Below are 27,976 nucleotides of genomic sequence, written 5' to 3'. Positions count from 1 at the left end.
CTCAGCTCAAGGCAATAAGGCATTATGTTTGTCATCCAAATTTACAGACACCAAAATGTCTTTTGATTTGAAACTCCTCTTGAGCAAGAGAATTTGAAGAAGAATAAAACATGGGTGGAACTTTTTCATAGTTATTGAATGCTTTAAGCCTAGCAGGAAAGGGTGTGAGTTTCAAGTTTAAATTCACACCCCGCTATTTAACTAAGGGTATAAAAACTTCTGCAAGTTATTTAATGGCTCTAAGTTTCAGTTTATTCATCTGGAAACTAGGGGACAGTAATACTTCTTTGACTGAGTTGTTCTGAGGATTAAATAGGATTCAATACTTAATAGTTGCCTGGTACACAGTAAGCAGTTATTAAAAAAAAAGTATTATACTTTGCTTTTATTAGTTCCTTTCCTGATTTACTTTCTTCCCAAATCAACTCAGCATTTTAAATAGAAAGCTTACAAATTTGTTTCTTACAACCGTGTACTAGTAATACCTTTGATTTTGATCTTCATTGGTTATGGGTTTTCTCTAAAAGAATGAACCTCAATATTCACAGGAGACACATAAAGTTTTTAAGAAAATTATATTCACAGAAACATTACAATCTTGGACTTAAAGAAACAAAGAGAGTACAAAAAGAAAAGAGGTCTTTGAACTCCAAAACCTTTACAAGAAGGAAGCAGGGTGAGAAAAATACACAGCTACAAACACAGGCTACTTTTTAAGGAAAAGGAAGAGTAATTCAGAGAATGGAACCAAAAACCCAGAGGGCAGAGCCAAGAGCCAGGGAAACTCATTTCTACTAAGTAGAAGGACTGAGTTCTTATCAAGGGAACTTTCAAACACTGGCCCAGATGGATTTTAGAATTGCTACGAATCAGTGACTCCTCTGTACCCTCAATTTTCTCCCTTTTTGAACAGGAATGTCCATAGCAGTTAGCTTTGGGTTTGTCCCACCACTGATGTGTGTGAGGGCAGTTCTCAGGTCTATAGATTGAGAGGATCTATATTTAAGGAATTTCACTTGAGGTGGATTACCTATACCTGGACCGGATTTAGAAGTCGATGTTTTGGATTCAGGCTAATGTTGTAATGGGATGAAATTTTTGCAGGGGTAGTAGGAGATGGTGAGTGCATTTTGCATGTGGGAGGAAGGTAGATAAATTATGGCAGACTGTGGTGCTTTTAAAATAAATTGTGATCAGAGAGTGGACAATCCTCCCCTCCAAAGGTGGAGCTTCATTCCTCTCAAGTATGAGCTGAACTTAGCGACTTACTTCTTAACTAACAAATATGGCAGAAGTATTGTGTGAAATGTTTGAGATTAGGTCACAAAAGGTACTGCAGGCTCCTCTTTGCTCTGAGGTACTTCCTCATGGGGAGAGCACTCAAACAGCCTCAGGTTAAGGTTCATGCGGCAAAAAACTGCAGCCTTTTGCCAACAGCCAGGTGAGTGACCTATCTTAAAAGAGTGGAAACCTCCACCCCAGTCAAGCCTTCAGATGCCGCAGCCCTGACAGATACTCATGAGACCTTAAGCTAGAGCCATTCAGCTAAGCTGCTCCTGAATTCCTGACTCACAGAAATGATAAGATCATAAAAGCTTGTTGTTTTAAGCTGCTAAGTTTTGTTTTTTAGTAATACAGGCCACCATATATCATTTCCTTTGGTGAAAAGTTTGTTGTAGTAAAAGAAATTTGAAAGCCATGTCCTAAAACATGACAGAAAGACAAAATGTATATACTTTTCCAAGTCTTTCACAAACAAGATTTTAAATTCACGAGCAAAGAACTAGGGAAAAAATGATCTATCCACAATTATCACTCTTGCTATGGAAATGACAATCTATGTACCTGCCCTTTACCATTCTTTCATTAAGTTCCTCAAGGCATAAGGAAAATTGGTATTTTTAAGCCAATCTTATAGTGGCAATACACAAGTAAAAAAAAAAAAAAATTAGGTAATCTCAGTTATGTTGCCTTAGTTTAATGGAAAAATTATTTTTTAAAAACCCTGGCATAAAAATGTAGTTTGGTACTTTTCCCTTTAAAGCTTTACTTAGAATTGAATGATTTTCTTTGGAGCATTAACCAAAGAAATCTTGGTATCTACTCTTGAACAAAATCTGAACTTCATCTCATTCTTTCAGTTACTTTATCCTATATATTACCGTAATTCTTTGGCTAATTAGTTCTTCAAAGTAGAGTTTGCCCTTCAAGTATTTATAAATACAGAAAGTTGTTTGCATAAAATAAGGCACTGAACATTTACTCTCTCATGAAAAATTTTCTGGTTAATCTCCTTTCCATTGGGGAAAGATTTCTTTAAGGGTTTATTTAAAAGGGTAGCTTTATATTTAAGCTATACTTAAATTCCTGAAAGCCTGCATTGCTTTTATAACTTCTATTTGCTTTTATCTAGGCCACTGATACAGGAGAATTAGTCAGGAATGGAATTCCCCTTTGGCTTTGGACTCAATCTCTGTGATTAAACCCACAAGGGCACAACAAAAATGATTTACCAGGGCCACCTCAGGCAGTTCTATGTCTTGGTGCTTATTTTAGTACCTAAGTTGGAAATCTAATACAGCCTTATCCTGGGCATCATGTGTTTATGTATATGAACTCTAGCTTAAGGGGCCCATGATCTTCACTATACATATAGTTATGAATTCAATTTGCATGTTACATCATGTTGTTCACTCATTTTCCAACACTTATATGTGACCTTTACAATTCCACTGAAGGTGTGTAGGAAACTTAAATCATTTGAATGTGATTTACAAAGTCTGGATGTTGTTGTGCAGACAGAATTTTCAGCTTGAGTTAAGGTTAGAATCTATGTTTAATCTAGTTAGTTTGGTGTGCATGCACATATGTGCACCTACATTAGGGTGTAGGAATATTAAGCTGCCAAAGGACAGATATCTTCATAAACCTTAAGTATTCCTATGATTGTCAAGATACCCAAAGGAAGAACATATGTGCACGGGGTGTATCTAACTCATTTCTTGGTTCCTAACTCTTCACTCATGTCTTTCTGTTCTTCACAGATACTCAGTCTGAAATGGGAATCCTTGAATTTAGTAGCATCTTTTGTTTCCCTGTAATGAAACATTACACTCAGAAATCACACAAGAGAAGTTACCACCAAGATGATGCTAGTTTATCAATAGAGTGTTGCAAATTAAATTTATATACTAGGTGCTAATTTCGCCTCTGAAAAATTGGGGACAACCAGTCCCCATTCCTACACCACTCTTCTAACCCAAAAGCAGATACCTCCTACCTCACTGTATCATGGTTTCCAAAGAGTAAAAAAAAATTAAATCATTTTGACTCACCGGACTTTGCAAGATCTGAGTAACTCGTTTCCTCTGCTCCATCATATTGAAGTCTTGTCGCAGATCAGGAGACATGTTCCTCTCCCTTATGTATTCTGGGTCATTTTCATTAATGCGGTCAAAATACCTCTCTTTGTGAGGCATGCTGGGAGGGGGAGGAGTAGTGACCACGCCTTGGCTAGCATCTGAACTCATGCTTCACGTCTGCTGCGTCTCCTTCTTATCTGCATTAATAAACACAAAGTAGGACAATCATATTAATAATAAATTCATTATTAAATTTGAATTTTATACTGGTCATGCAGAACTGTTACCCTGTAACAGTGGCCATTTTCTTTAAAAAGAAGCTTTTCAAAAAATACTAGGACACTTTTTTTTTATTAGGGTAAAAATAGATTATAATGCTAAATTGTAGAGTGAATATTTTCAGAGCAAGTAGAAACTTGTGGTTCAATTACAACAATGTCATCAACTGCCAAATAGATTTTTTAAAGGAGCAATAATCAAAATATCCAAAAGTAAAATGCCACATTTAAGACAGCAAAATTTCCTCATTAGTGATTACTGTTAGTGGAGATTCTCTTTTCTCTCTTACTCATGCTTTTATGTTAGACCAAACTTGGGCCATATTTAACAATCACTAAATTTTATAGTGAATGTAGCTTATTAACATATGAGAGAGAAACAGCTATAAATTTTTCAAATGATTCCGTAAATTCCAGGGAAAATGCAGGAATTATTAAGGCTGCCAGACTATATAACTTCAACAGACAGTACTTTAAATCCAGTGAGAAACAATAAAAAGCTATTCAGAAACCACAGGGACAGCTGATTCATTTAATTATTACTGACAGGATAATCCCTGGTTTTATGCCAGGGAAACGATTCATTTGGGCTTTGCTACAACTGAGCACGTAATCAATCAACAGTAGATAGATTAACAGGACAGTCATTCAACATCCATCCCCCCAGCCCCAGGCTGTGATGGCCTGTATTAGAAGTTGAGGAAGCCATCTAACCTGGTGCTTCTCAAATCGTCTATGGTGAAGAACTTTCTCCAATTTGCTGTGGACTAGTATTTTTGTAAAATATAAAATAATGCACTCAGATGTCATGGCAATGTCAAACTGTAAGAAGTTTCTAAACGCTTACTATCATATTCTGTCTGCAGACTGGCACCAGATCCTGGACCACACTTAGAACATCACTGACCTAGCAGAGAGGAACAGTCACTGCACGCTAAAGGAATGCTTCCTCTCACTTTTAGATGTGATGCAGCACAAGGCTAAACCATGAGAAAAGGACACCACTGATTAGTGTATCCCTTTACCTAGTTGTTCTTTTGAACTGAATATAGAAAGTGCAAAAATGTGCAACAAGGAAGAAGAAAAGGAAACAATTTTTAAAAAGAAATTGTAAAGACAGTTTTGTGTAGCACAATTTTCTCTGCAGGTGCTAACAAATGCAATCTGTTCAATATAAATGATTGGGTCACAGAAAAAAACATTCTCACTACAAATGGTATTTATTTAACTGATTATTTGCCTGTAAGAAGAATCACTTCATAATAAGGGAAGTTAAATGCAGAACAGTTTCTAGATAGATCCAGAAGGGAAAAGGCAAGGGCTACCTTTTTCTTAGGGATCTGAATCCCTGATAAAGACCAAAGATACCTGATCTCATCTCCTGAACACAATTAACAGCTAGTGAGGTTTCTATACTTATCTCTAATAACAGTCTTCTCTGATAGAATTCATTTCTAAAGCTGCCCTGACCCAACTTAGCCCAAGTAAATTCACTGTAAGACATTAAAAACTCTTGCATTAATTCTGGTCCTGAAAATATAAACTTACTTTGTTAAAAATAAATTTTTGCAAAACATGCTAAAACTGATTTCTTTTACTTGAAAACATCAATCCCATGTACAACATTCTACAAGCTACCTGAATTGTTTTAGTATACAACCCCTCAAATTCACAAAATATGGTTAAAACACTTTACATCATACGGCTTTAATGAAATTCTGATCTGACTACTAGAAAGCAACTTATTAATATCAGTGAAAGAAATGTAAAAAAATAAGCTTTTCTATAATTGAGTCTTCCACATCCTAATTCATTTAAAAATTGGAAGAAAACACTAAAGAATGGATATCTGTTCATGATATGTGTTCTCCACAGGAAAAATAGGTGTTTTTTTTTTTTCTTTTTAATATAACATTCACTACTAATGGCGGAGAAGGCAATGGCACCCCACTCCAGTACTCTTGCCTGGAAAATCCCATGGATGGAGGAGCCTGGTAGGCTGCAGTCCATGGGGTCGCTAAGAGTTGGACATGACTGAGTGACTTCACTTTCACTTTTCAGTTTCATGCATTGGAGAAGGAAATGGCAAGCCACTCCAGTGTTCTTGCCTGGAGAATCCCAGGGATGGGGGAACCTGGTGGGCTGCCGTCTATGGGGTCACACAGAGTCGGACACGACTGAAGTGACTTAGCAGTAGCAGCACTACTAATGGAATGACCCTAGCCATATTATACTCTTCCAAAAATTAGCTTTTGCTACACTGTTATCAGATTGACATTAACCTATAGTATTTTTCATCATCTTGCTATTATCCAAAAATGTGGTGCACAGAGCACCTATTCCAAGAAACTTTTTCATACCCACTTGAGTTATCAGCAATCTAAAGGTCTAACCAATCTCTGGAACCTAGTTTTCTTAGAAGCTGTTTGTAACAAGGCCATTTGAACTCCTTAAAATAGTTTATAGCTGGCCGATAAAAACTCCAAGGAGAAAGTTTTTAGAGAAACAAACAAACTCACATATATTAGTAAATGTCATGCTGCCTTGGCCAAGTACAGACTAAGTGGGTACTCAATAAATGCGACATCAATTAACAAAGAAATCAATTCTCTAGTTTACTACACTAGGTCACTGACTATGAATAAGCCATTTTTTAAAAAAGAAATCCCATAAATGTTGCCCTTAGTTGGATTTTAACCTATTCCTCAACCCCTAAAGCACTATTCAGCCTAATGGAGGAACAGAGTTAGATAATAAGCCTGTGTCTAACTGAATTTGCTGATGCTTATAAACTAATTTTACTAAAAACACAGCAAAAAGCAAGGAAATGTGGTAGTAGATTTATTTTGTTGTCCCAGCACTGGCTTAAGAAACTGATAATAGGAACACTGATAAGCAAAAGCTTAAGAGTTTAAAGAACTTCTGATTAATGCATTTTTAAATGAGCGAGGTAAAAAGGAAAATACATCTAACCACTCATTTTAGTAATAAAAGAACATATTATATATGTGTTAACACTATATAGTTTATACTATGCTCTTACAGCTTTCTATCTTATTCCATCTTTGTAACTACACAATGAGATAGAGATTAATAATCTAGAGATTCCATGGATTAAATATCCTGCCAAAAATCCCACTGTGTATCAGACAATATTCAAAGCCACGTTTCCATCTCCTAGTCCACTTTACAATGAAACATATCATAAAACACAAGAGGGCTAAAATTTTGAGACTTTTAGTCTACATTCTGTTCTAAATATTAGGCAACTGAGAATATACAGAATCTGTCAAAATTAAGGAAATGACACCAAAAAGGGGAAATAAGATTAGAAATGACTCAAAACACTCTGATCTTTTTAAAACTTCAAAAGCTCAGAGACTTGTGGTTGTCAAGGGGGAGAGGGGTGGGGGAGTGATGGATTAGGACTTTGGGATTAGCAGGTGCAAACTATTATATGCAGGATGGACAAACAATAAGATGCTACTGTATAGCACAGGGAACTATATACAATATCCTATAAGGAACCATAATGAGAAAGAATATGAAAAAGAATGTTATATACATGTATAACTGAACCACTTTGAACAGCAGAAATTAACATACACTGTAAATCAACTATACTTCAATAAAATAAATTTTTTTTTAAAAAGTTCATTATTTACCACAGCTTTTTAATAAAAGAAGTCTCAAAGTTTTATGTCCTTGGAGTAAGGATTGGGAATTAACAAGAAGGATATAGAAATAAAGAATAAGGGCAGTAGTTTGTCATTCAGGTGCTCTTCTATACCTAGATGCTCAACAGTAAAAGCTTTACCCAGATTTTTAAGCCAATCATAAGCAACAACTGATTATCTGCAATTTTACAGACTATGGACAGAACTGCTAGTTCAAGCCTGGAAGAAACCTAGGATCCACAAGATTATCTGAAATAAACAGAATTCAGAAAAAAAAAGAGAGAGAGAGAGAAGCTTTCAGCATCATATACAACAACCAAGACATGGAAACAACCTCAGTGTCCATCCAGAGAGACGGATGGACAGAGAAAATGTGACGCGCGCGCGCACACACACACACACAATGAAATTACTCAGCCATAAAAAGAAGGCAATTCTGCCACCTGCAACAACATGGATGGGCCTTTATGGCCTTATGCTAAGTGAAACAAGTCAGATAAAGACAAATATGATATGATCTCACTTACAGGAAGAATCGAAAAACATCAGGCTTACAGAGAGTAGAATGGTGGTTGCCAGGGGCTGAGGGGCGGGGGAAATGGGGAAGTACAGGTCAAAGTACAACACTCAGTTGTACATAAAAACAAAGTACAAACATTCAGTTATAAGTTCCAGGGATCTAAGGTACAGGAGGATGACTGTAGTTAACAATACCATATAATATATTCAAAAACTGCTATGAAAGTACAACTTTAAAGTTTTCACCATAACAGCAACAACAACAAAGTAAGTATGTGAGGTAAGACTGCTGTTAACTTACCATATTATGGCAAGTATTTCACTATACATGTATCGAATCATCACACTGTACACCTTAAACACATACAACGTACTATCAATTATATTTCAATTATAGTTACCCACAGGACACGTGTCACCAAATACCTTTCTGGAAGATTATGATACCAATGTTAAAGACTAATTTTTACTCAACCTAATAAATTTTGCTCATATTAATACAAAATTAAGTGATTTCTATGCTTAGAGAGAACTCCTAAATTAGTCTGAAATAATGATAAACAGGCCACAGTTAAATAACCTGCTATAAACAAGTATATGTCAGGTCCTTCTTTCCTTCAGCAGCATCTACTGAGCATCTACTATGTTCCAGGCCTTATAGAGGTATTGGTGGACTGTTGAATCAAATCCTCTGAGAGCTCTGAGAGTAGTTCAGAGGTTTCTATAACCCAGTGAAAAGGATTCTACCCAGAATAACGGGAAGCTTCCTAGAGAACATAACATGTTCTTCATATTAAGGAGGCTACAAGCCCAGGCAAACAGCAACGTGTCAGGGAATAAAGTTAGCAATGGAATAAACAGCGCATCTTACAGAAGCAATTGTTAAAAGATTTGGTTAAAAATCATTCCTGCAGGTAAATTAAACCATTTAACATCGATTATTTTTATAATAAAAACTTACATGACTTGAAGAAACAGGTGAATTTCATGCTTACTTAGAAAGCAATGCAAACTTACAGACCAATAAAGCAAGCAGTGATTCCCACCATTTCTCAGCACTTTGTACACAGTATGAAGTGAAAAAAAAGGGTTCCACAGTGAAAACTTTACAGAAGTCAGTTCAGTTCAGTTGCTCAGTCATGTCTGACTCTTTGTGACCCCATGAACTGCAGCACGCCAGGCCTCCCTGTTCATCACCAACTCCCAGAGTCCACCCAAACCCATTAGTAATCATTACCTCTTAATGCATACACTCTATTCTCCTTCACTAAAAAGTTGACCCAGAAGTTTTCTCATAGTATTTTGCAACAAAGTTCAATGGTTTCACTAAGACTAGGAAATCAAGCGCATGTAACCCCATGTTAAAATATTCTTTACTGGGAGCTGGGGAATAAAGTAGTCTAAGGAAAATAGCAATAATAACAGGCATTCAAAGACAACAGTTAAGTTGTCTTCTTTAAATAAAAATTTTCTCCTCAAGCCAGTTTTAGGAGTAAGATTTTAGGTCCTTGAACTTAAAAAAAAAAAAAAACACACATAACAATTTATAAGCAGCATGTGTAAAATGGCCCCAGTGTTATGAATCTGAAGCTGATTTTTCTCAATTTGTTTTTCAAGTTCCTGAGTCAGAAATGTCACAGAAAATACAGGTGAGTCCACTCAAACTGGGTGTGAACATTCCACAGCTTTATGTCAATCTTGCCTGACTAGAGCCTATATTCCGTTCTACCAAGAGTTATTTTTCTTAAAGTCCATCTTTTAATTTGATCTGATTATGTCTATCTTTCTTAGAACCTTGAATGGCTTCCTGTCATCCATGGGATAAAACCCTTTATGGCTTACTTGTTTTATCTTTCCCTCATCACTTCTGTTTCTTTCATAGAAAATACAATCTCTTTGTCTGTAACAGAAATATCCAAGCCTAAACTTTCAAAAATATAAAGAAAACCCCAGTAAAACCCACCAAACTATTCTTACAGGTTCGCATTACAAATTCTTTTGCTTTTCTTCAAAATTAATGTGTACATACAGAAACTCTAGGGATAGGGATTCTCCGAAAGCTTTAAAATAATTGTTTAAAATGGTCCTCCAAGACAGCCTTTTCAAAAAATAGTGAAGAAACTGTACATCCATAGGCAAAGGAAGAAAAAGAAAAAGAAAAGCTCAACCTAAGTCTTGTTGTTGTTCAGTTGCTCAGTCTTGTCCGACTTCTTTGCAACTCCATGAACTGCAGCACACCAGGCTTCTCTGTCCTTCACTATCTCTCTGAGTCTGTTGAAACTCATGTCCTTTCAGTCAGTGATGTCATTCAACCATCTCATCCTCTGTCGCCCTCTTCTCCTCTTGCCCTCAGTCTTTCCCAGCATTAGGATCTTTTCTAATGAGTCGGCTCCTCACTCATTAGGAGAGAGGTGACCAAAGTATTGGAGCTTCAGCTTCAGGACCAGTCCTTCCAGTGAATATTGAGGGTTGATTTCCTTTAGGATTGACTGGTTTGATCTCCTTACTATCCAAGGGACTCTCAAGAGACTTCTCCAGCACCACAGTTTGCAAGCATCAATTCTTTGTTGCTCAGCATTCTTTATGGTCCAACTCTCACATCCATGCCTGACTACTAGAAAAACCATAGCTTTGACTGTACGGACCTTTGTGGGCAAAGTAATGTGTCTGCTTTTTTTGCTTTTTTTTGTGTTTCTGCTTTTGAATATGCTGTCTAGGTTTGTCATAGCTTTTCTTCCAAGGAGCAACCTATGTCTTATACCTTATTAAAAAATTAACTCACTTCTAAGAATCTACTCAAAAGAACTGAAGACAGGTATTCAAATAAAAACTTGTGCATGAACTGTTCAAAGCTGTATTACTCACAATAGCCAAAAGGTGAAAACACTCCAAATGTCCATCAACTGATGAATGGATAAACAATAACTATAGTGGAGCCACATAATGGATTATTTATCCATAAAAGTAATGAAGTATTGATACATCTACAATATGAATGAACGTCAAAAACATTAGCTAAGCGAAAGAAGCCAGACACAAAAGGCCACATGTTATACAATTTCACTTATAGTCGTGTCCGACTCTTAGCGACCCCATGGTCTGCAGCCCACCAGGCTCCTCTGTCCATGGGATTTTCCAGGCAAGAGTACTGGAGCGGGGTGCCATTGCCTTCTCTGTATATGAAATATACAGAATGGGCAAATTCATGGTACGGAAAGCAGACTGATGACTGGCAGGGTTGGGAGTTGGGGAAGAAATGGTGAGTGACTGCTTAATGGGTACTGGGTTTCTGTTAGAGATGATGAAAAAGTTCTGGATCTAGATAGTGAGGATGGCTATACAGTATTACGAATGTACTTAGTGCCACTGAATTATACACTTTGAATGGCAAATTTTGTTATATATATTTTACCATGATAAAAAATTAACTCAAAACAGAAACTATAAATCATTTAGGAAAAAAATCTTTAGGATCTAAGCCCAGGCAGTGTTCACAGATTTGACACCAAAACATGATCCATGAGAGGAAAACTGACAAATTGAGCTTCCCCTCAATTTTAAATATTTATCTGCAGAAGACACTGTTAAAAAGATGAAAAGAAAAGCTATAGGCCATGACAAAATATTTGCAAACCACACATCTGACAAAGGACTAGAATGTATAATATATAACAAACTCTCAAAACTCAGAAGTAAAAAGAAATCAAACAATTAGAAAATGGGAAAAAAGACACTGAAAAGGACACATGGTAGAAAAGCACATGAAAAGATGTGTAACATCATCAGTTATTATTGGTAGTTGACCACATAAAGGACTGAGTGGGAAATGTGTGCTCAGTCATGTCCAACTCTTCTTCGACCCCATGGACTGCAGCCTGCCAGGCTCTTCTTGTTGTGGGATTTCTCAGGCAATAATACCAGAGTGGGTTGACATTTCCTTCTCCAGGGGACCTTCCAGACTCACGGACTGAACCCATGTCTCCTACATTGGCAGGCAGACTCTTTAGCACTGAGCCACCTGAAAAGCCAGTAGTTATTAGGGAAACACAAATTAAAATCACAAGGTATTACTATACAGGTCCTGGTCCCAGAAAGGCTAAAACAAACAAAAAATAATGATAATCTTAAATGCTGGGGAGGGTACAGAGAAACTGGATCCCTTGCACCTTGCTAGTGGGAACATAAAATGGTAAGCAATTTCAGCAAATGTTTGACATTTTAAAAAACAGAACATGCAACTACGAAATGATTCAACAATTGATCTCCTGGTCATTTAATAAAAAAAAAAAAGGAGAACATAAGTTCACACAATGTCACGATCTGTATACAAATGTTCACAGTAGTTTTAGTTGTGTAACAATCAAAGACTAGAAATAATCTAGATATCCTTCAACATGTGAATGATGAAACATGTGGTATATTCATACTAGAAAATATTACACACGTTAATAAAATGGAATGAATTACTGATACACATAATAGCCTGAATAAATCTCTAGTGAATCACAATTGAGCTAAAAAAAAAAGCCAATTCCAAAAGATTACATACAGCATGATTTCATTTATATAATATTCTTTGAATGACAAAATTATAGGAGTGGGGGATAGATTCGTGGTCGCCAGGAGTGGGGAAGGTGTATGCTCTGGAGGCAGAGAGGAGTACAGAGGAGGAAGGAAGGCATGCAGGGTTATAAAAGGAGAGATCTTTGTGGTGATGGAACTCTTTTCTGTCCTGACTATGGTGGTGGATACATGAACATACACATGAGATAATACTGCACAGAACTAAACTCACAAACACACATACAAAAGATTTACAAGCAAAACTGAAAATCTGAATAAGACGAGTAGATTACTACAATGTCAATATCCTGACTGTGATATTACACTATGGTTTTATAAGATGTCACCATTGAGGGAAAGTAAATGAAGGGTGGGGCTTCCATTGGCTCAGAAGGTAAAGAATCTGCCTGCAATGCAGGAATCCTGCATTCAATCCCTGGGTCAGGAAGATCCCCTGGAAAAGGGAATGTCTACCCACTGCAGTATTACTGCCTGGAGAATTCCGTGGACAGAGGAGCCTGAAGGGCTACGGTCCACGGGGTCACAGAGTTGGACATGACTGAGCAATTAATACTACTTCAAGATGAAGGGTACACAGGGTCTCTGTATTAATTCTTATAATTGCATGTGAATCTATGATTATCTCAAACTTTGAAAATTTAAGTTTAAAAAGGCCATTCCATAATGATGGAAAAAGTCAAATTGCTAGTTTCTATTCTACATAAAAATGTAATCAACTCTACAGCAGAATAAACCTTACACTGTAGTCACTTTTTGGATATTTTCTGTACCAGAATGTATTTTTAAAGCAGTTCTGTCAATACAACTAAACTGAATATGAATAAAAATGCATACATTCCATTAGCATCAACTGGTCACTGAAAAATACTTCTCATGATGATTAGAGTAACTTTGGAATTTATTATCTGGCTACATAGTAACTTACTCAAATTAAGGTCAGTCAGAATATGAAGCCCCCGGCAGAAAATAAAATATTGTAAAAAGCATTTAATGGATACTGTTCAGATTTCACTACTAGTCTTTATAAACCAGGGGACATAGCAAGTGGAAATACTGACTCAACTGTTGGTTCTGTTAAGGAAATGTAAAAAATCTTGCTGTGGTCAGATCAATTTAATATTATTGTTTTCTATGAGAAATAAAATCATTGAGAAGTAGCTCATTTCAGGTCCAAGAGCTAGCAAGTGGTAGATCAGGGATTTAAATCTACTTTGTTGATTCAGTTCAGTCACTCAGTTGTGTCCAACTCTTTGCGATCCTATGGACTGCAGCATGCCAGGCTTCCTTGTCCATCATCAACTCCTGGAGTTTACTCAAACTCAAGTCCATTGAGTTGGTGATGCCATCCAACCATCTCATCCTTGGTATTCTTCTCCCACCTTCAATCTTTCCCAGCATCAGAGTCTTTTCAGATGAGTTTGTTTTTCGCATCAGGTGGCTAAAGTATTGGAGTTTTAGCTTCAGCATCAGTCCTTCCAATGAATATTCAGGACTGATTTCCTTCAGGATGGACTGGTTGGATCTCCTTGCAGTCCAAGGGACTCTCAAGAGTCTTCTCCAACACCACAGTTCAAAAGCATCAATTCTTCAGCGTCAGCTTTCTTTATAGTCCAACTCTCACATCTGTACATGACTGCTGGAAAAGCCATAGCCTTGACTAGGACCTTTGTTGGCAAAGTAATGTCTCTGCTTTTTAAGAAGCTGTCTAGGTTGGTTATAACTTTTGTTCCAAGGAGTAAGCGTCTTTTAATTTCATGGCTGCAGTCACCATCTGTGCTGATTTTGGAGCTCCAAAAAATAGTCTGTCACTGTTTTCACTGTTTCCCTATTTATTTGCCATGAAGTGATGGAACCAGATGCCACGATCTTCGTTTTCTGAATGTTGAGCTTTAAGCCAACTTTTTCACTCTCCTCTTTCACTTTCATCAAGAGGCTCTTTAGCTCTTTTTTACTTTCTGCCATAAGGGTGGTGTCATCTGCATATCTGAGGTTATTTCTCCTGGCAATCTTGATTCCAGCTTGTGCTTCATCCAGTCCAGGACTTCTCATGATGTACTCTGCATATAAGTTAAATAAGCAGAGTGACAATATACAGCATTGATGTATTCTTTTCTGGATTTGGAACCAGTCTGTTCCATGTCCAGTTTTAACTGTTGTTTCTTGACTTGCATATAGATTTTTCAGGAGGCAGGTCAGGTGGTCTGGTATCCCCATCTCTTTCAGAATTTTCCAGAGTTTGTTGTGATCCACACAGTCAAAGGCTTTGGCATAGTCAATAATGCAGATGTTTTTCTGGAACTCTCTTGCTTTTTTGATGATCCAACGGATGTTGGCAATTTGATCTCTGGTTCCTCTGCCTTTTCTAAAACCAGCTTGAACATCTGGAAGTTCACAGTTCATATACTGTTGAAGCCTGGCTTGGAGAATTTTGAGCATTACTTTGCTAGTGTGTGAGATGAGTGCAATTGTGCGGTAGTTCGAGTATTCTTTGGCATTGCCTTTCTTTGGGCATGAAAACTGACCTTTTCTAGTCCTGTGGCCACTGCTGAGTTTTCCAAATTTGCTGGCATACTGAGTGCAGCACTTTCACAGCATCATCTTTTAGGATTTGAAATAGCTCAACTGGAATTCCATCACCTCCACTAGATTTGTTCTATGTGATGCTTCCTAAGGCACTTAACTTCACATTCCAGGATGTCTGTTTGTTGATTGGAGATTAACGCTCACAGTCTTAATCACAAGTCAGATTCAGGCAGGGGTAACTAGTAGTTTCTTTTCAAATGCTAATTCAAGCCACTATTCAGTGGCACTGAGAGGTTGAAAAGATTTTACTCAGGTCCCAGAAGAAAAAATATTAATACCAGAATTGCCATGGCTTAGAAGAGAGTCAGCATCTTCACCATATGGAGCCCTAAGGAAGCATGTTTAAAGGGAAGTAAGTAGTAGATTCTAGTTTCTCTTAACCCTGAACAACTAATTCTAAGCATAAAGATTTCTGCTACTGGGTGATATTCAAAACAACTCAGTTCTAGGACTCCTTCTCTTTAAAATTAACCAATCCTATTACACAGTCATGTTTTCTACCGCTTCAGAACAATATGACAGCACAAACCAGTTTGAACACCACTGGCGGGAAAAAGTCTTTCAACAATGTTCTTTGAATTGAAAATGAGGCAGAAAACAGATTTTAAAAAATATTATAAAACTTAACACTATGGGTTTTCCTCTGGATATGCAGATTAGAAATAAGATATCAAACATAAAGTTCTAGCTTTAAAAATCTCATCCAAATATTTATGCAGTAACTATCTAGTATGTATGTTGAAAGAACAGTAGGTTCAAGACACAATTAGATGAAACATTTTGGAATGATGGCTTTTGAACTTTTAAAAAATGGCAATCTACAATAAGAAATATATTTTATATTGTAATCACATACAAATACATGAGATGTATAACTGAAACAAATTCAGGACATGATGCTAATACTTTCCCTTACTATGTGGTATATTCTGATGTTTTCTATCTTAATCTCTTCCTTTTAAAAAATGCTGGTCAAATTTATTCATGATCTACTATTAAGCTGTAATCTACAGTTTGAAAAACACTGCCCTAGGCACTCTAAGTCATGGTCGGATAAGAAATAGAAAGGAAAAGAGTGTGTGTGAGAGAGAGGAGGGAGGGAGATGGGGGATGAATATGTGCTAGAGAGATGGAAGGGAATAAGAAGTGATTCCTTTATTTTTTTAACAATAATATTTATGGCAGATTATGGAAATGAGATACTAGTGCTTTGAGGGATAACTAAATTTTCCTGCATTTGAACACTTAGAAAGTATTGTCCCTGTTATTTAATAACAGGGTTTTTTTTCCTTCATTTTTTCTTGACTCACAGCTACTTCCACTTCACTTTTTGAGATCTCTCTGCTTATGCTTGTAGTCCCCACAAGGACAGAGTACTCCACAGCAGTGGCTGAACTGAATTATTTTACTATATCACAACTCCTTCCAAATCAATCTGGTTTGTGTTACTTCTAGGCTGGGAACGGTAAAAACAATACTATGAAAAGTTATTACTTATGAAAAGTCTTTCCAAACTTGAAATTCTTGGTACTTTTAACAGCTTTCTCCAGAATATAAGCAAAAAGATGGGTGTACTTTTCAAGTACCAGGCCCATTGTTTTGTATTTAAAACAATCAAATATATGCCAAGACTTCAAAGCAGCATATCTGGTTAACAACAACAATAACAAATGCTGGTTTATTTAGTTTTTCCTGATGAAAGTTACTATAAAATTGTGAACGTATTTAAAGTTCTAGAAAACAACTTAGACTCTGCATAAACTACGACAAGCCACATCAGATCCACCAGTGAAGTTTTTATTCATTTTACACTGTAAAATACATGAACTACTTTCAACTGCTAGCCAAAATTTTATACACAAATGACATGGAAATTGATAGATATGGAAAACTGAACTAGAAGTAGATAAAAGCCAAGAGAAAAAAAAAAAAGCTATTGAGTGGCACTGAGTAATAGATGGCACTTTCTAAATGCCCAAATGGAAGAAGATTTAATTAGCCCATGAAGCATTGTGATCTTATTGCTATAATGGCTACTGATTCTGAGAGCTCTCTTGGAGTATTTCAGACTAGAATCAAGGAACACATTTTATTGATAAGAGGAAACTACATGCAGAAGTGATGAGCAATTTTTCTAAAGCTACAGTGCGGGAAGTATTAGATACTGCTATAAAATTATACTAACATTAGTAATACTAATTTATTAGTATTACCTATCACTCACAGATAGCCCCATTGTCAAAATTTATGCCTCAAATGAAATATAAGAAAAAAACAAGGCCCACCATACACAAGTATTTTATAAATAGTATTGACTAAGAGGAATAGGCTATAAAGAAAGCCTAAAAATCCTAGTGCTTGTAAATGGACTTAATGTTACGACTGCCTGTCTAGCATGCACAGGAAAGCAGATGCACAAATGCGGTAGCTGCACAGTGCTGCTCTGCATGACTGAAACAACCTAACACATTTTCTTTAAGTAACTAGACCTTTAAAAATTAAGAAGTATCACTAACGTATTACTAGGAAATTAAGGATCTGTCTTTTTCACTTTAATTCTTTACAGGCTTTGAAGGAAAAATTAAGAGAACAGCCAGTCCAAATCTCTAATTTTCTAGATTAGATAACTAATGAAAGAGGTCTTCATTCAGAGAAATGCCCAAGATTATACACCTAACACCATCAGGGTGATCTAAGTTCTCCTAGCTCTTTATGCAACACAATATTGCTTCCTCATTAGTTGGCCTTCTTTTCTATCAGTACTCAGCAACCCAGATAAATAAGATACATAAGAACAAGGAGTATTAGGAGATGGGCAGACCAAAAAGTTTAATAAGATAGGCAAAGATGAGTAGCATCATAAAATATCACAGAACATTCCAAACAATTTTGATTTTCAAAGAAAAAAGAACTAATTAACACATGCGGGGTAAGGTCCTTAAACTGGCTCAAGTCTGTATGAAAACTCCACCACCTGGGCAATGATTAGTATTTTGGAAGTTGTAATTGTTACCTAGCAGACAACTGTTATGTCTTAATTAGAATTATCAGAATGACATTGACTGTGCCCTGGGTTAACAATAAACTATGTTCAGGTTTACGTTTGTATCTCTAAAGTTAATTTAACATCACTTGAAAAAGATTTGAGGGTCTTTAACTGTGTTCAGTTCAGTTCAGTCGCTCAGTCCTGTCCAACTCTTTGCGATCCCAGGGAGTGCAGCATGGCCTCCCTGTCCATCACCAACTCCCGGAATATACTTAAACTCATGTCCATTGAGTCAGTGATGCCATCCAACCATCTCATCTGATGTATAATGAAACAAATCCACCCTTGGAAAAAAATTATGTTGGCAGTAATTTCACTGTATAGAGTAAAAAAAAAAACCCTGAGATTTAGCAACTTGTCTTGGACTACCAAACAAGGAATTAACTCACAGTTATAGATCTTAATTAGGTGTGGAACAGTGAACCAAAAAAGACGGAACAGCTCAAAGGGCTTTATTTCCTAGAAGTATATACAGCTATTACAAACTTAATTACTGTCTTTCTTTACTGGGCACCTGAAAATATATTCTAGAATTACAATATTCAGCTTCAAAACAGAAATGATAAATATTCTCAAAGTAGTAAAGTAAAAAAGTCTTGTATGGCTACCAAACTGGTATAAATTTAATTTTCTGTGGCCTATTGCCAGAATCCTAAAATTGATCCAAATCATTCTTAAATTTCTGAATCCTTTTTCTGTTCTTCTGAAATAACTTCTATTGCTGTTGTTTAGTCACTAAGTTGTGTCCAACTCCTTTGAGACTCCATGAACTGTAGCCTGCCAGGCTCCTCTGTCCACGGGGTTTTCCAGGCAAGAATACTGGTGTGGGTTTCCATTCCCTTCTCCAGGGGATCTTCCTGACCCAGGGACTGAATTGGTGTCTCCTGCACTGGCAGGAGGATTCTTCATCAGTGAGCCACCTGGGAAACCTTACTTCTGTTGAGTATCAGTTCAGTTGCTCAGTTGTGTCCGACTCTTTGCGACCCCATGAATCGCAGCATGCCAGGCCTCCCTGTCCATCACCAACTCCCAGAGTTCACTCAGATTCACATTCATCGAGTCGTTGAGTATACCTTTAATATAAAACTATAAACTCTAATGGCTCAGATGTTAAAGCGTCTGCCTCCAATGTGGGAGACCTGGGTTCGATCCCTGGGTTGGGAAGATCCCCTGAAGAAGCAAATGGTAACCCACTCCAGTATTCTTGCCTGGAGAATCCCATGGACAGAGAAGCCTGGTAGGCTACAGTCCCCGGGGTTGCAAAGAGTTGGACACGACTGAGTGACTTCACTTTCACTTTTCACTTTCATAAACTCTTAAGCTTCAACACAAAAGTCTAGGAATCTACAGGTGATCAGCAAAAGATACTATTGATTTGAGCCTGAGTTAAAAATTCAACTTAACTCAAAAAACTAAAATAGACTACCATATGATCCAGCAATTCCAATTCTGGGTATATATCCAGAAAAACAAAACACTAATTGAAAAGATACATGCACTCCAATGTTCACAAAGCAGCACTATTTATACACACAAGATTCAGAAGCAACCCAAGTGCCAGACAAATGAATAAAGATGTGGTGCATATATATGCAATGAAATATTACTCAGTCACGAGAAAAAAAAATAATTCTACCATTTGCAGCAATATGGATGGACCTAGAGAATATCATGCTTAGTGAAATAAGTCAGAGAAAGACAACTACTGTACGACATCACTTATACGTGCAACCTAAAGAAAAAAGTACATGCAAAACAGACAGACTCATACACGTAGAAAACACACCAGTGGTTACCAAAGAGGGAGAGAGGAGGAGGGGAGCAAATCAGGGGAGTGGAGTTAAGAGATGACAATCTACTGTGTATAAAACAGACAAACAACAAGGATATATTGTACAGTACAGGAAATTTTAGTCATATCTTATAATAACTTTTAGTGAAGTATAATCTGTAAAAATAGGGAATCACTATGTTGCATACTTGAAATAAGTATTGTAAATCAACTGCGTCAATTTAAAAAAAAAATCTTAAAGTCAAGGAAAACAATGCCAACAATAATAAAACAAACTAATAACAGTAACAACAACCCTTCATGTTTCTAAGGGTCTTGTACTTAATGAAAACTGACAGCTGGCTCAGCATACATTAAAAAAAACCGACAAAAGAAAGGTATCAATTGGAGAGCACAGCTATGGGAGTGTTTTGGCTTCAAACTGTTTTATAAATAAATGTAATACTTCTAATTAAGATAAACTATTTTAGCAAACATGAAACATACATCCTGTGTTTGAATAACTGGAACACAGTAGTAGTTCTATATAACCATAATACATGTTGTTCAAGTAGGTCCTTGCTGGGTTACACTGAGCAGGGTGATTCAAAGACTAAAGACATTCACTGTTGGACAAACAAAATGAATCTACTTTCTCACTAAGGTATTAACAGTTGATGAAGAATATTTCATTGATCAACATTACCTGTTTCAAGGAACAGTGACCTGGTCGTCTGTATTTAAAGAGTAGGGGCTGTGGAAAAGAGAGAAAGTCACTTGCTTAGACATTGCTAGGACTGGAAAAAATGTTCATCACTAAACTGAAAAAAACCTCATTATAAATAGGTCAAATTGACCAGTTCTAATGGGCATGCAAGGGACAGAGTTACAAACTTGAAGACATGAACCAAAAGTTCAAAAGAAGTGTAATTTCTTGAAGCCTAAACTTAAATCACTTTTTAGGCTTAGCTCAAATTGCTCCCAACATGAATCATTTGAAAAAACAAATATAAAACTGATTTTTAAAATATATATATATATTCCTGTAAAATGATGAGTAAAACAACCAGAGAGAGAGGAACTCTCTCAAGTATCTTACAGAATTCAAAAACACAAGGCCTCGGTGCCTATACCCTCCTTTCTACAAAATATGATGAACGTTTTGTATCTATCCCTTCAGTCATCATTTGTCTTCAACATGAAGTGTATTTGGAAATGGTTAGGAAAAAACTAAAAGGTAGATTTTTTTTTTTTTTCCCTAAGAGAAAGTTGACAGAGACTAGTGGATTGATTACTCAAATGTGCCTCTAAGACATTTAGTTTCTGTTATTAAGTCCCCTGGTATCAGTGAAAATTTTTAAATTGAGATCCAGGAAACTATCCAAAACCTGACAGCTCATGATAAATGAGAGGTTTTAAAAAGTGGAATCACTGGAGATTATGATTTTTAAAGAAAGAGGCACTGCTCTCAGTTTCTGGAGATACCTTAAACCTTTGGCTCTACTATTTAGTCCTGGAAAAAAGCTTTTAAAAAAAATTTATTCGTGCAGCACTGAGCTTGAAAAATTTAAAGTTGCCGCTTTTGACATTTTCTTGAGAGGAATGTTTGAGGAAAATTCACTCTTACCTATTTTTGCATATCTCCTCTCAAACCTCAGGAAAATTTTTCCAAAGTGAGTATCAGAATACAAGTTATATATAAAACTTAACTCCCTCAAATTCCAACCTTATATATACCTATTTTTTTTTAAAATTCTGAACTCAAGAAATTCTAGCTCCTCATTCTGAAGAAATGCAAATGGTCCTACAAAAGTTCATTACAGTATTAAAAACAAGTTGAATTTGCAAAATAAAACATTCACCCAAAAGGCTGATCTAGAAAACTGAGTTGTTATTGTAGATGGTGCTTCTAATGTCCACTCCTAATGTCATCATTGTGACCAGCAAAGATAGGAGGAAGGCTGATACAGAAAATATGAGGCAAAGTTTCTTATTTTAAAAATTGAAAGGAAAATACACAGAAAATATTAAAGAACCCAAGGTATGAGTTAGTTCCAAGAATTCATTTTGTTCTACTATTTCAGGTATCTCATTTCTGGATTTTATGATTATAAATTATAAAATACAGCTGTAAAAAGTCAATCCAAAAGCTGTAGGTAACTCAATACATAGTTCCTGCAAAGAAATCTGATTTGAAGACGTTCCTCCCACCAGATTTTGGATGGTAAGTAGGATTTCAAGATCATCACAACCTCATCTGTTTTCTTTCTATGGAAAGTCTAAGACTGAGTCAGGAAAATGTAATTTATTAAGCACAGGTAATAGTGGGGCTTCCCAGGTGGCTCAGTGGTAAGGAACCCACCTGCCAATGCAGGAGATGCATTCGGTTCGATCAGGTTCAATCCCTGGGTCAAGAAGATTCCCCTGGAGGAGGAAACCCACAGCAGTATTCTTGCCTGGGAAATCCCATGGACAGGGGAGCCTGGTGAGCTGCAGTCCATGAGGTCGCAAAGAGTCAGACAAGACTGGAGCGACTGAGGTCGCAAAGAGTCAGACAAGACTGGAGCGACTGAACACACAACACACACACACACACACACACACACACATACACACACACACACACACCTTGAAAATCATTTCCAAAAATACTGGTCATAACCTGTCATTCAGAACTCTGATAATGGTTTTAAGTGGAAGTCCGTGAAAAGAGATGTTTATCAACCACAAAAAATTTTAAAAAATTTTTAAACTCTATTTTTGTGGACTATTATTTTCAAATGAATTATGCTTTAAATCTAAGAATTTTTACTACATACTGTACTAGGTTGACTAGTATCCCCTAAAATTCATATCATTACCTAAGACTGTGACTTTATTTGAAAATAAGGTCTTAATTTGTAATCAAATTAAAATGAGGTCATAAAGATTAGTGTCTTTATAAGAAAACACTGAGATGTGGACACAAAGACACACAAGGGAAAAAGCCATGTGACGATGGAGGCGCAGACTGAACTGAGGCAGCCACAAGCCTAGGAACCCCAAGGACTGCCAGCAGCTACCACAGGCTAGACGAGAGACACAAAACGGATCTTCCCTCAGAGCCACCACAAGAAACCGACCCTGCTGACACCCTAATTTTGGACTTCTGGGCTCAAGAACTGTATGAGAATAAATTTCTCTTGTTTTCAACCACTCATTTTGTGGTACTTTGTTATGGTAGCCCTAGGAAACTGACATACATACTGTTCCAATGGAATTTCCATCCCAATAACAGCTATTTTAGGAGGCATTTTACCATCACAACAGTGGGGGAGGATAGCACACCTTTGCAAAATCAAAGTCAGCTCTTTAGGAATGACAGAAATCAAAATAGCAAGCCAAATGACATCATTTGGTATAAGTAAGGGCAATGCAACATAAATATCTTCCACGATGGCGTGATTTTCGCAAACTATCACAATATTAGACCTAGAGACACCGATCCCAAGAAAATCTGAAGCAAAAAGATAAGAATGTTCCTGTTATATCAGATTCTGAACAGAAATTTCTTTGTAAAACTTCATGAAGATTCACAATGAACATCAACCACAAGTGAAAGATGCAGTGGGCTCTACTGGTTCCATCACAGCTGAAACAGTTAAGGCAGTTATCAAGTTATAAAACATTTCAGTCTGATGGAATGTCTTTTCATTAAGCAAGAGTGAATTTAAAAAGGCACTCACTCACTTTTATCAGGTTTCCTGTCATGTGTACATACAAGCTGCATTTCTGCCCTTCTCCCCACAATAGGGATCACTAAACCCTAACCTGCAGATTCAGCCTCATGCCAGGCTCTGGGGGCCCACAGGATTACAAGAAACCTTAAGAAACTAGTTGAGCAGCTCAGCATCAGGTTAGAGCTGCTGCTGCTGCTCCCACTCTGATGTTTGACTTTCACTTTAGCAATACTTTTATCTGATGATTATTAATCAAACTCTGTTCTCTCTTAGCCATTCCACTCACTCGAAAATTAAAGTGTTAGTTGTTCAGTTGGGTCCAACTCTTTGCCACCCCATAGACTGTAGCCCACCAGGCTCCTCTGTCCATGAAATTCTCCAGGCAAGCATACTGGAGTGGCTTGCCATTCTCTTCTCCAAGGGATCTTCCTGACCCAGGGACTGAACCTGGGTTTACCTGCATTGCTGGCAGATCCTTTACCATTTGAACCACCAGGGAATCCCTTTCTTGCTTTTCTATCAGGTAACTCCAAAATACTTTCAAAAGTATTCTAAGTACTTCTAACGACCCTCTTTCCCAGATTTTAGTCTTAGACCCTTCTATCAGTTTCTACTGTTCCCTGAGGTAACCTAATAGCACAAATCTTGACTTTTAGCAGGGGACTGCTGATGCCACACAGACTTCCCCGGTTTTAATTCCCATCCAGACTTCTACCAATGGCCACCCTTTTCAAATCTCCCTGTTCCTATGCTCTGCCTACAGGCCAGGGTTTGAAACCTACTGTCCAACCTCCCTTACACCAACAGTCTTACACCTGGGCTTTTTCCGACTGCCTGTTGTGAGGAATCTGTCCTATCCTCAAGGGTCTTGCCTGGATTCCAAATCTTCGTCAAGCATTCAGCCATTCCAACTCTGTTACTAACACCATCCTTCTTAGTAATTTAGCTTTTGCATTTTCCCATTAAACAAATCACACCAGAATTTTTAAAAACACAATTTTTGAATGTTTTTATGAGGAGAGAGGTAATGGCTAGCATCTTGTATTACCTAACATTGTTTTAAGAATGTGGCATGTTTTAACTCATTTAATCCTCGTAATAACCTTAGGCAGGCAGGTGCTATTACCACACTCAGTTTACAAACAAAGAAACAGCATTGAAGTTACATGTCCAAGATCACACACCAATGCGCATGCAGCTATGATATAAATTCATGCATATGGGCTCCAGAACCTACACTATGTTGCATCTTGACCTACTATACCTGTCCCCATCACTAAACTTCAGGGTTTTCAGATTTTGAGTCATTTCAAATATATACCTGGTTAAGCTCCTTTGGTAAATGTTTCCAACTCCTCCTCTATCTACTCAGCTCCAAATCCAAGTCCCCACCTCTAGTGTGAACTCTTTGATAAGATATATGTTTTCATAGATTGTATTTTCTTACACTCAAATTTACCAGAATGTAAAAGCATGAAGTACAGAGTGTGACTCTCAGGAATTTGATTATCAATTATTACTATCAATAATAAACAAGTAAAATCCCTCAATCAATTAACTAAATTTTATCTTCTGCAAAGTATAATCTAAAACTGTAACTGTGAGCTTTAGAAAGAGGTGAGGGGAGTCCTTTGGATCCTAATGTCTAGATTACATACGCTTCATTATTTCATCTAGAACTGCGTTAGACATATACTGCCACATAGGCTTGTAGGTTCATTTAAAGAGGTCTAGACTCTGACCTGGTATAAAATAAGATTTAGCCTTGAGAAGTAAGCCTAGTCAGTATTAGTAAGAATCCTGAAAATGTGTGTGCACACAGTTTGGTATTTTATGACAATTCATAGAAGAAAAAAAAGAGACTGAGATTCACAGCTGGAAACAGAGTCTTAATAAAAAGTTTAAAAAGTAATGTTAAAGAAGGTCTAAAAAATCTAATGTCAAATTCAGGGGAAAAGAGAAAACCTTAAAACAACATCTTTAATTTATGGAGGCAAGCTTATTAAAAACAAGAGGCTGAAAAATACCTTTGTAAGGATAACAGAGAAACAACCAGCATTTATAAATCTAAATGACAACTCCTCCAAGAAATAAATACTGCCTTCCCTAATATTATCTAATTACAACCAAAAGAAGAGCATCTCTAGAATTTAAAGGTGTTAAGAGTATTATTACAAAGTACTACCCCCTCATGTTCTCCATAAGAAGAAACAGGTCCCAGGAGAGACTGTGACTTGCCCAAGTCCCTCAATTTATCTGACTCAAGATTTTTCCCCTTATCTAGAGCAGCATATGATATAAAGAATGCTGATCACATGATCTCTCAATGTAAGAGAAGATTTAAATGTGAACGACATTTAAAAAATTATTTTAACTAAAGGTTCTGGCAATAAACTAATTTTAAAAGCTGCTGCTGCTGCTGCTACGTCGCTTCAGTCGTGTCTGACTCTTGTCAGTTTTAAAAGCTACTGTACATTAAATGTTAACTTTCATGAAAAAGAAAAATCACCTAGTGCCTCAAGCACCAGTTTCTTGAGTTTAAGGGGTTTGTAGGTATGTATCCAGGGTTAAAAACACACAAAACAGACTTTCTTGGTGTGTGCTTTCATAAGAATTTAGAGTCATTTATACCTTTTTTTAGATAATGAGAACACTTCTTTTTTAAACTTTCAAAGTAATTCACTAGGGAGAATATATTTTAAGACTCAGCTTTTTGTGCCCACTCATACATGCCTGAAGGGTCTACTTAAATTGCTCGCTATAATTTACATTCAAGCTTGGAGTAGGATTCTTGTTTTTCTGATGCTCACAAAGACTAGACTCACAGTTTAGTTCTATAGAGCCTATTTAGCTGGATTTAAAGCCTACTGTCAAATAAGAAGCAATCTTCATAGCGCTTAGTAACTTAAGTAGCTCTCCAGAGTTTGTGTCTACTTTTTATCTCTACTGTCAGGGAACGGTTTTCCATAAAGTTGTAAAGTATTATTCTAAACATCTAAAAGGTAATACGGATACTACAATCCTTTGGGTTCACGGTTACATCTGAGTAACACAAAGTTACCTACCATAATTTTCCAAACATACCATTTTCTTAGTCATTCCCTCAAGTTTTGCTTTTTTTTTTTTTTTTAAAGCATCCTGCAGTCCCATCTATAAAAAAGAAATTATTCAGAATCAGGCTTGGGGTTTCTAAAATTCAGGCTCTGAAAACAGGATGGAAAAAGCTTTAGGATCCCTCACAGATTTAGAGGAAAATGATGACTCTCCCAAACAAAAGCCATTTCCCTAACTGATGCTCTGATCACATTATTTCTCACACACTTGGAAAGTTTTCCCTGCTCATCTCCATCCAGTCAAATCTTAATCTACACCTTGCGGTCTATTAGAAAACCAGCTCCTTCCATGATGGCTTCCTCAGTCTCCTCCATCAAAATTAGCCTCCCTATTCCCCCTCCCCTTAGTATTCCCAAAGCACTTTATCATAGTCTGTGTTGCTTTGAATTGTTTATGTCTGTTTGATCCAGTAACTGGGCTAACATCTTTTTCCTTTCTTCACTGTCCACTTACATTTACTCAGTAAGGGTTTATTAAACTGAGTGAGGTGAGTAGGGCTACTGACTTATAATATCCCATTCTCCAGTAAACTAGGGCAGAGAATCTAGAGCAACTCTTGAAAAGTGGGCGAATCACAGTTTGATCCGAATGGCCAGGCACCCAAGATGGCTGAGGTAATGAAACGTGTAAAAAATGTGAAGGTATAAAAAGAGCAATTAAAAAAAAAACCTATACTTAACCACTGTGTTCTGAGGCCAGATACAAATAACGCTACAAAATATCATCTTAATATAACCAAAAAAACTACTTATCCACTAATCCAGCTGTTAGATAAAGAGTATAAAGAGATATAAAGCACAGATAGGTCCTGCCCTTGAAGACTTTTTTAGCTTAACTGAGAATCAAAATTCTCTATCGACTACATGGAAAGATACTGACAGCACAAGCTAGTTTATGACAGATGCCAAAGGAAAGATAAATAAAAATAAGATATCTAAGAGTTGAGATGAAGCATGTATGTAGTATTTGCATGATGGCATTTTATGTTTTTATGTCAGCATGAAACAAAGGCAATTTGAGGGGAAACAGGACACCGCCGTGGTGTCACTCTGCGTATGCTGTAGTACCGTTTTGTATGTTGTGTAAAACAAGAAGCAGTGAACAAAGCAAAAAGGTGATGTGTGTATATGAGAAAAATTAATTGTACGATATCATTCCAGTACATTCTGTTGTACATTTTAGTCTTGTTTCCTTTCTCTTCCATATTGATAAGAGGATGCGAACTGTACTGTTTCCTGCTAGTTACCCATATTAGAGAAGAAATTTTAAAAAAAAGAGAATACTAGAAGGAAACAGGAAAGAACACATGAATTGCAATTGTCA

At 36.8% G+C, this 27,976-nt stretch overlaps 1 protein-coding gene across 1 annotated transcript in view; it reads right to left on the bottom strand.

The window, feature by feature from the left end:
• The window catches only part of ADD3 (adducin 3), a 126,746-nt gene that overhangs the window by 23,175 nt on the left and 75,595 nt on the right, over positions 1-27,976 (bottom strand). The window contains exon 2 of the mRNA XM_052660784.1: positions 3,336-3,559. Coding sequence (XP_052516744.1) covers positions 3,336-3,530 — 195 coding nt within the window. The 5' untranslated portion in view covers positions 3,531-3,559. The remainder of the gene's footprint in view (positions 1-3,335; positions 3,560-27,976) is intronic.

The sequence above is a fragment of the Budorcas taxicolor genome, chromosome 23, assembly GCF_023091745.1.
Source record: "Budorcas taxicolor isolate Tak-1 chromosome 23, Takin1.1, whole genome shotgun sequence".
NCBI classification, from domain to species: domain Eukaryota; kingdom Metazoa; phylum Chordata; class Mammalia; order Artiodactyla; family Bovidae; genus Budorcas; species Budorcas taxicolor.
This window is presented reverse-complemented; position numbering and strand designations above follow the sequence as displayed.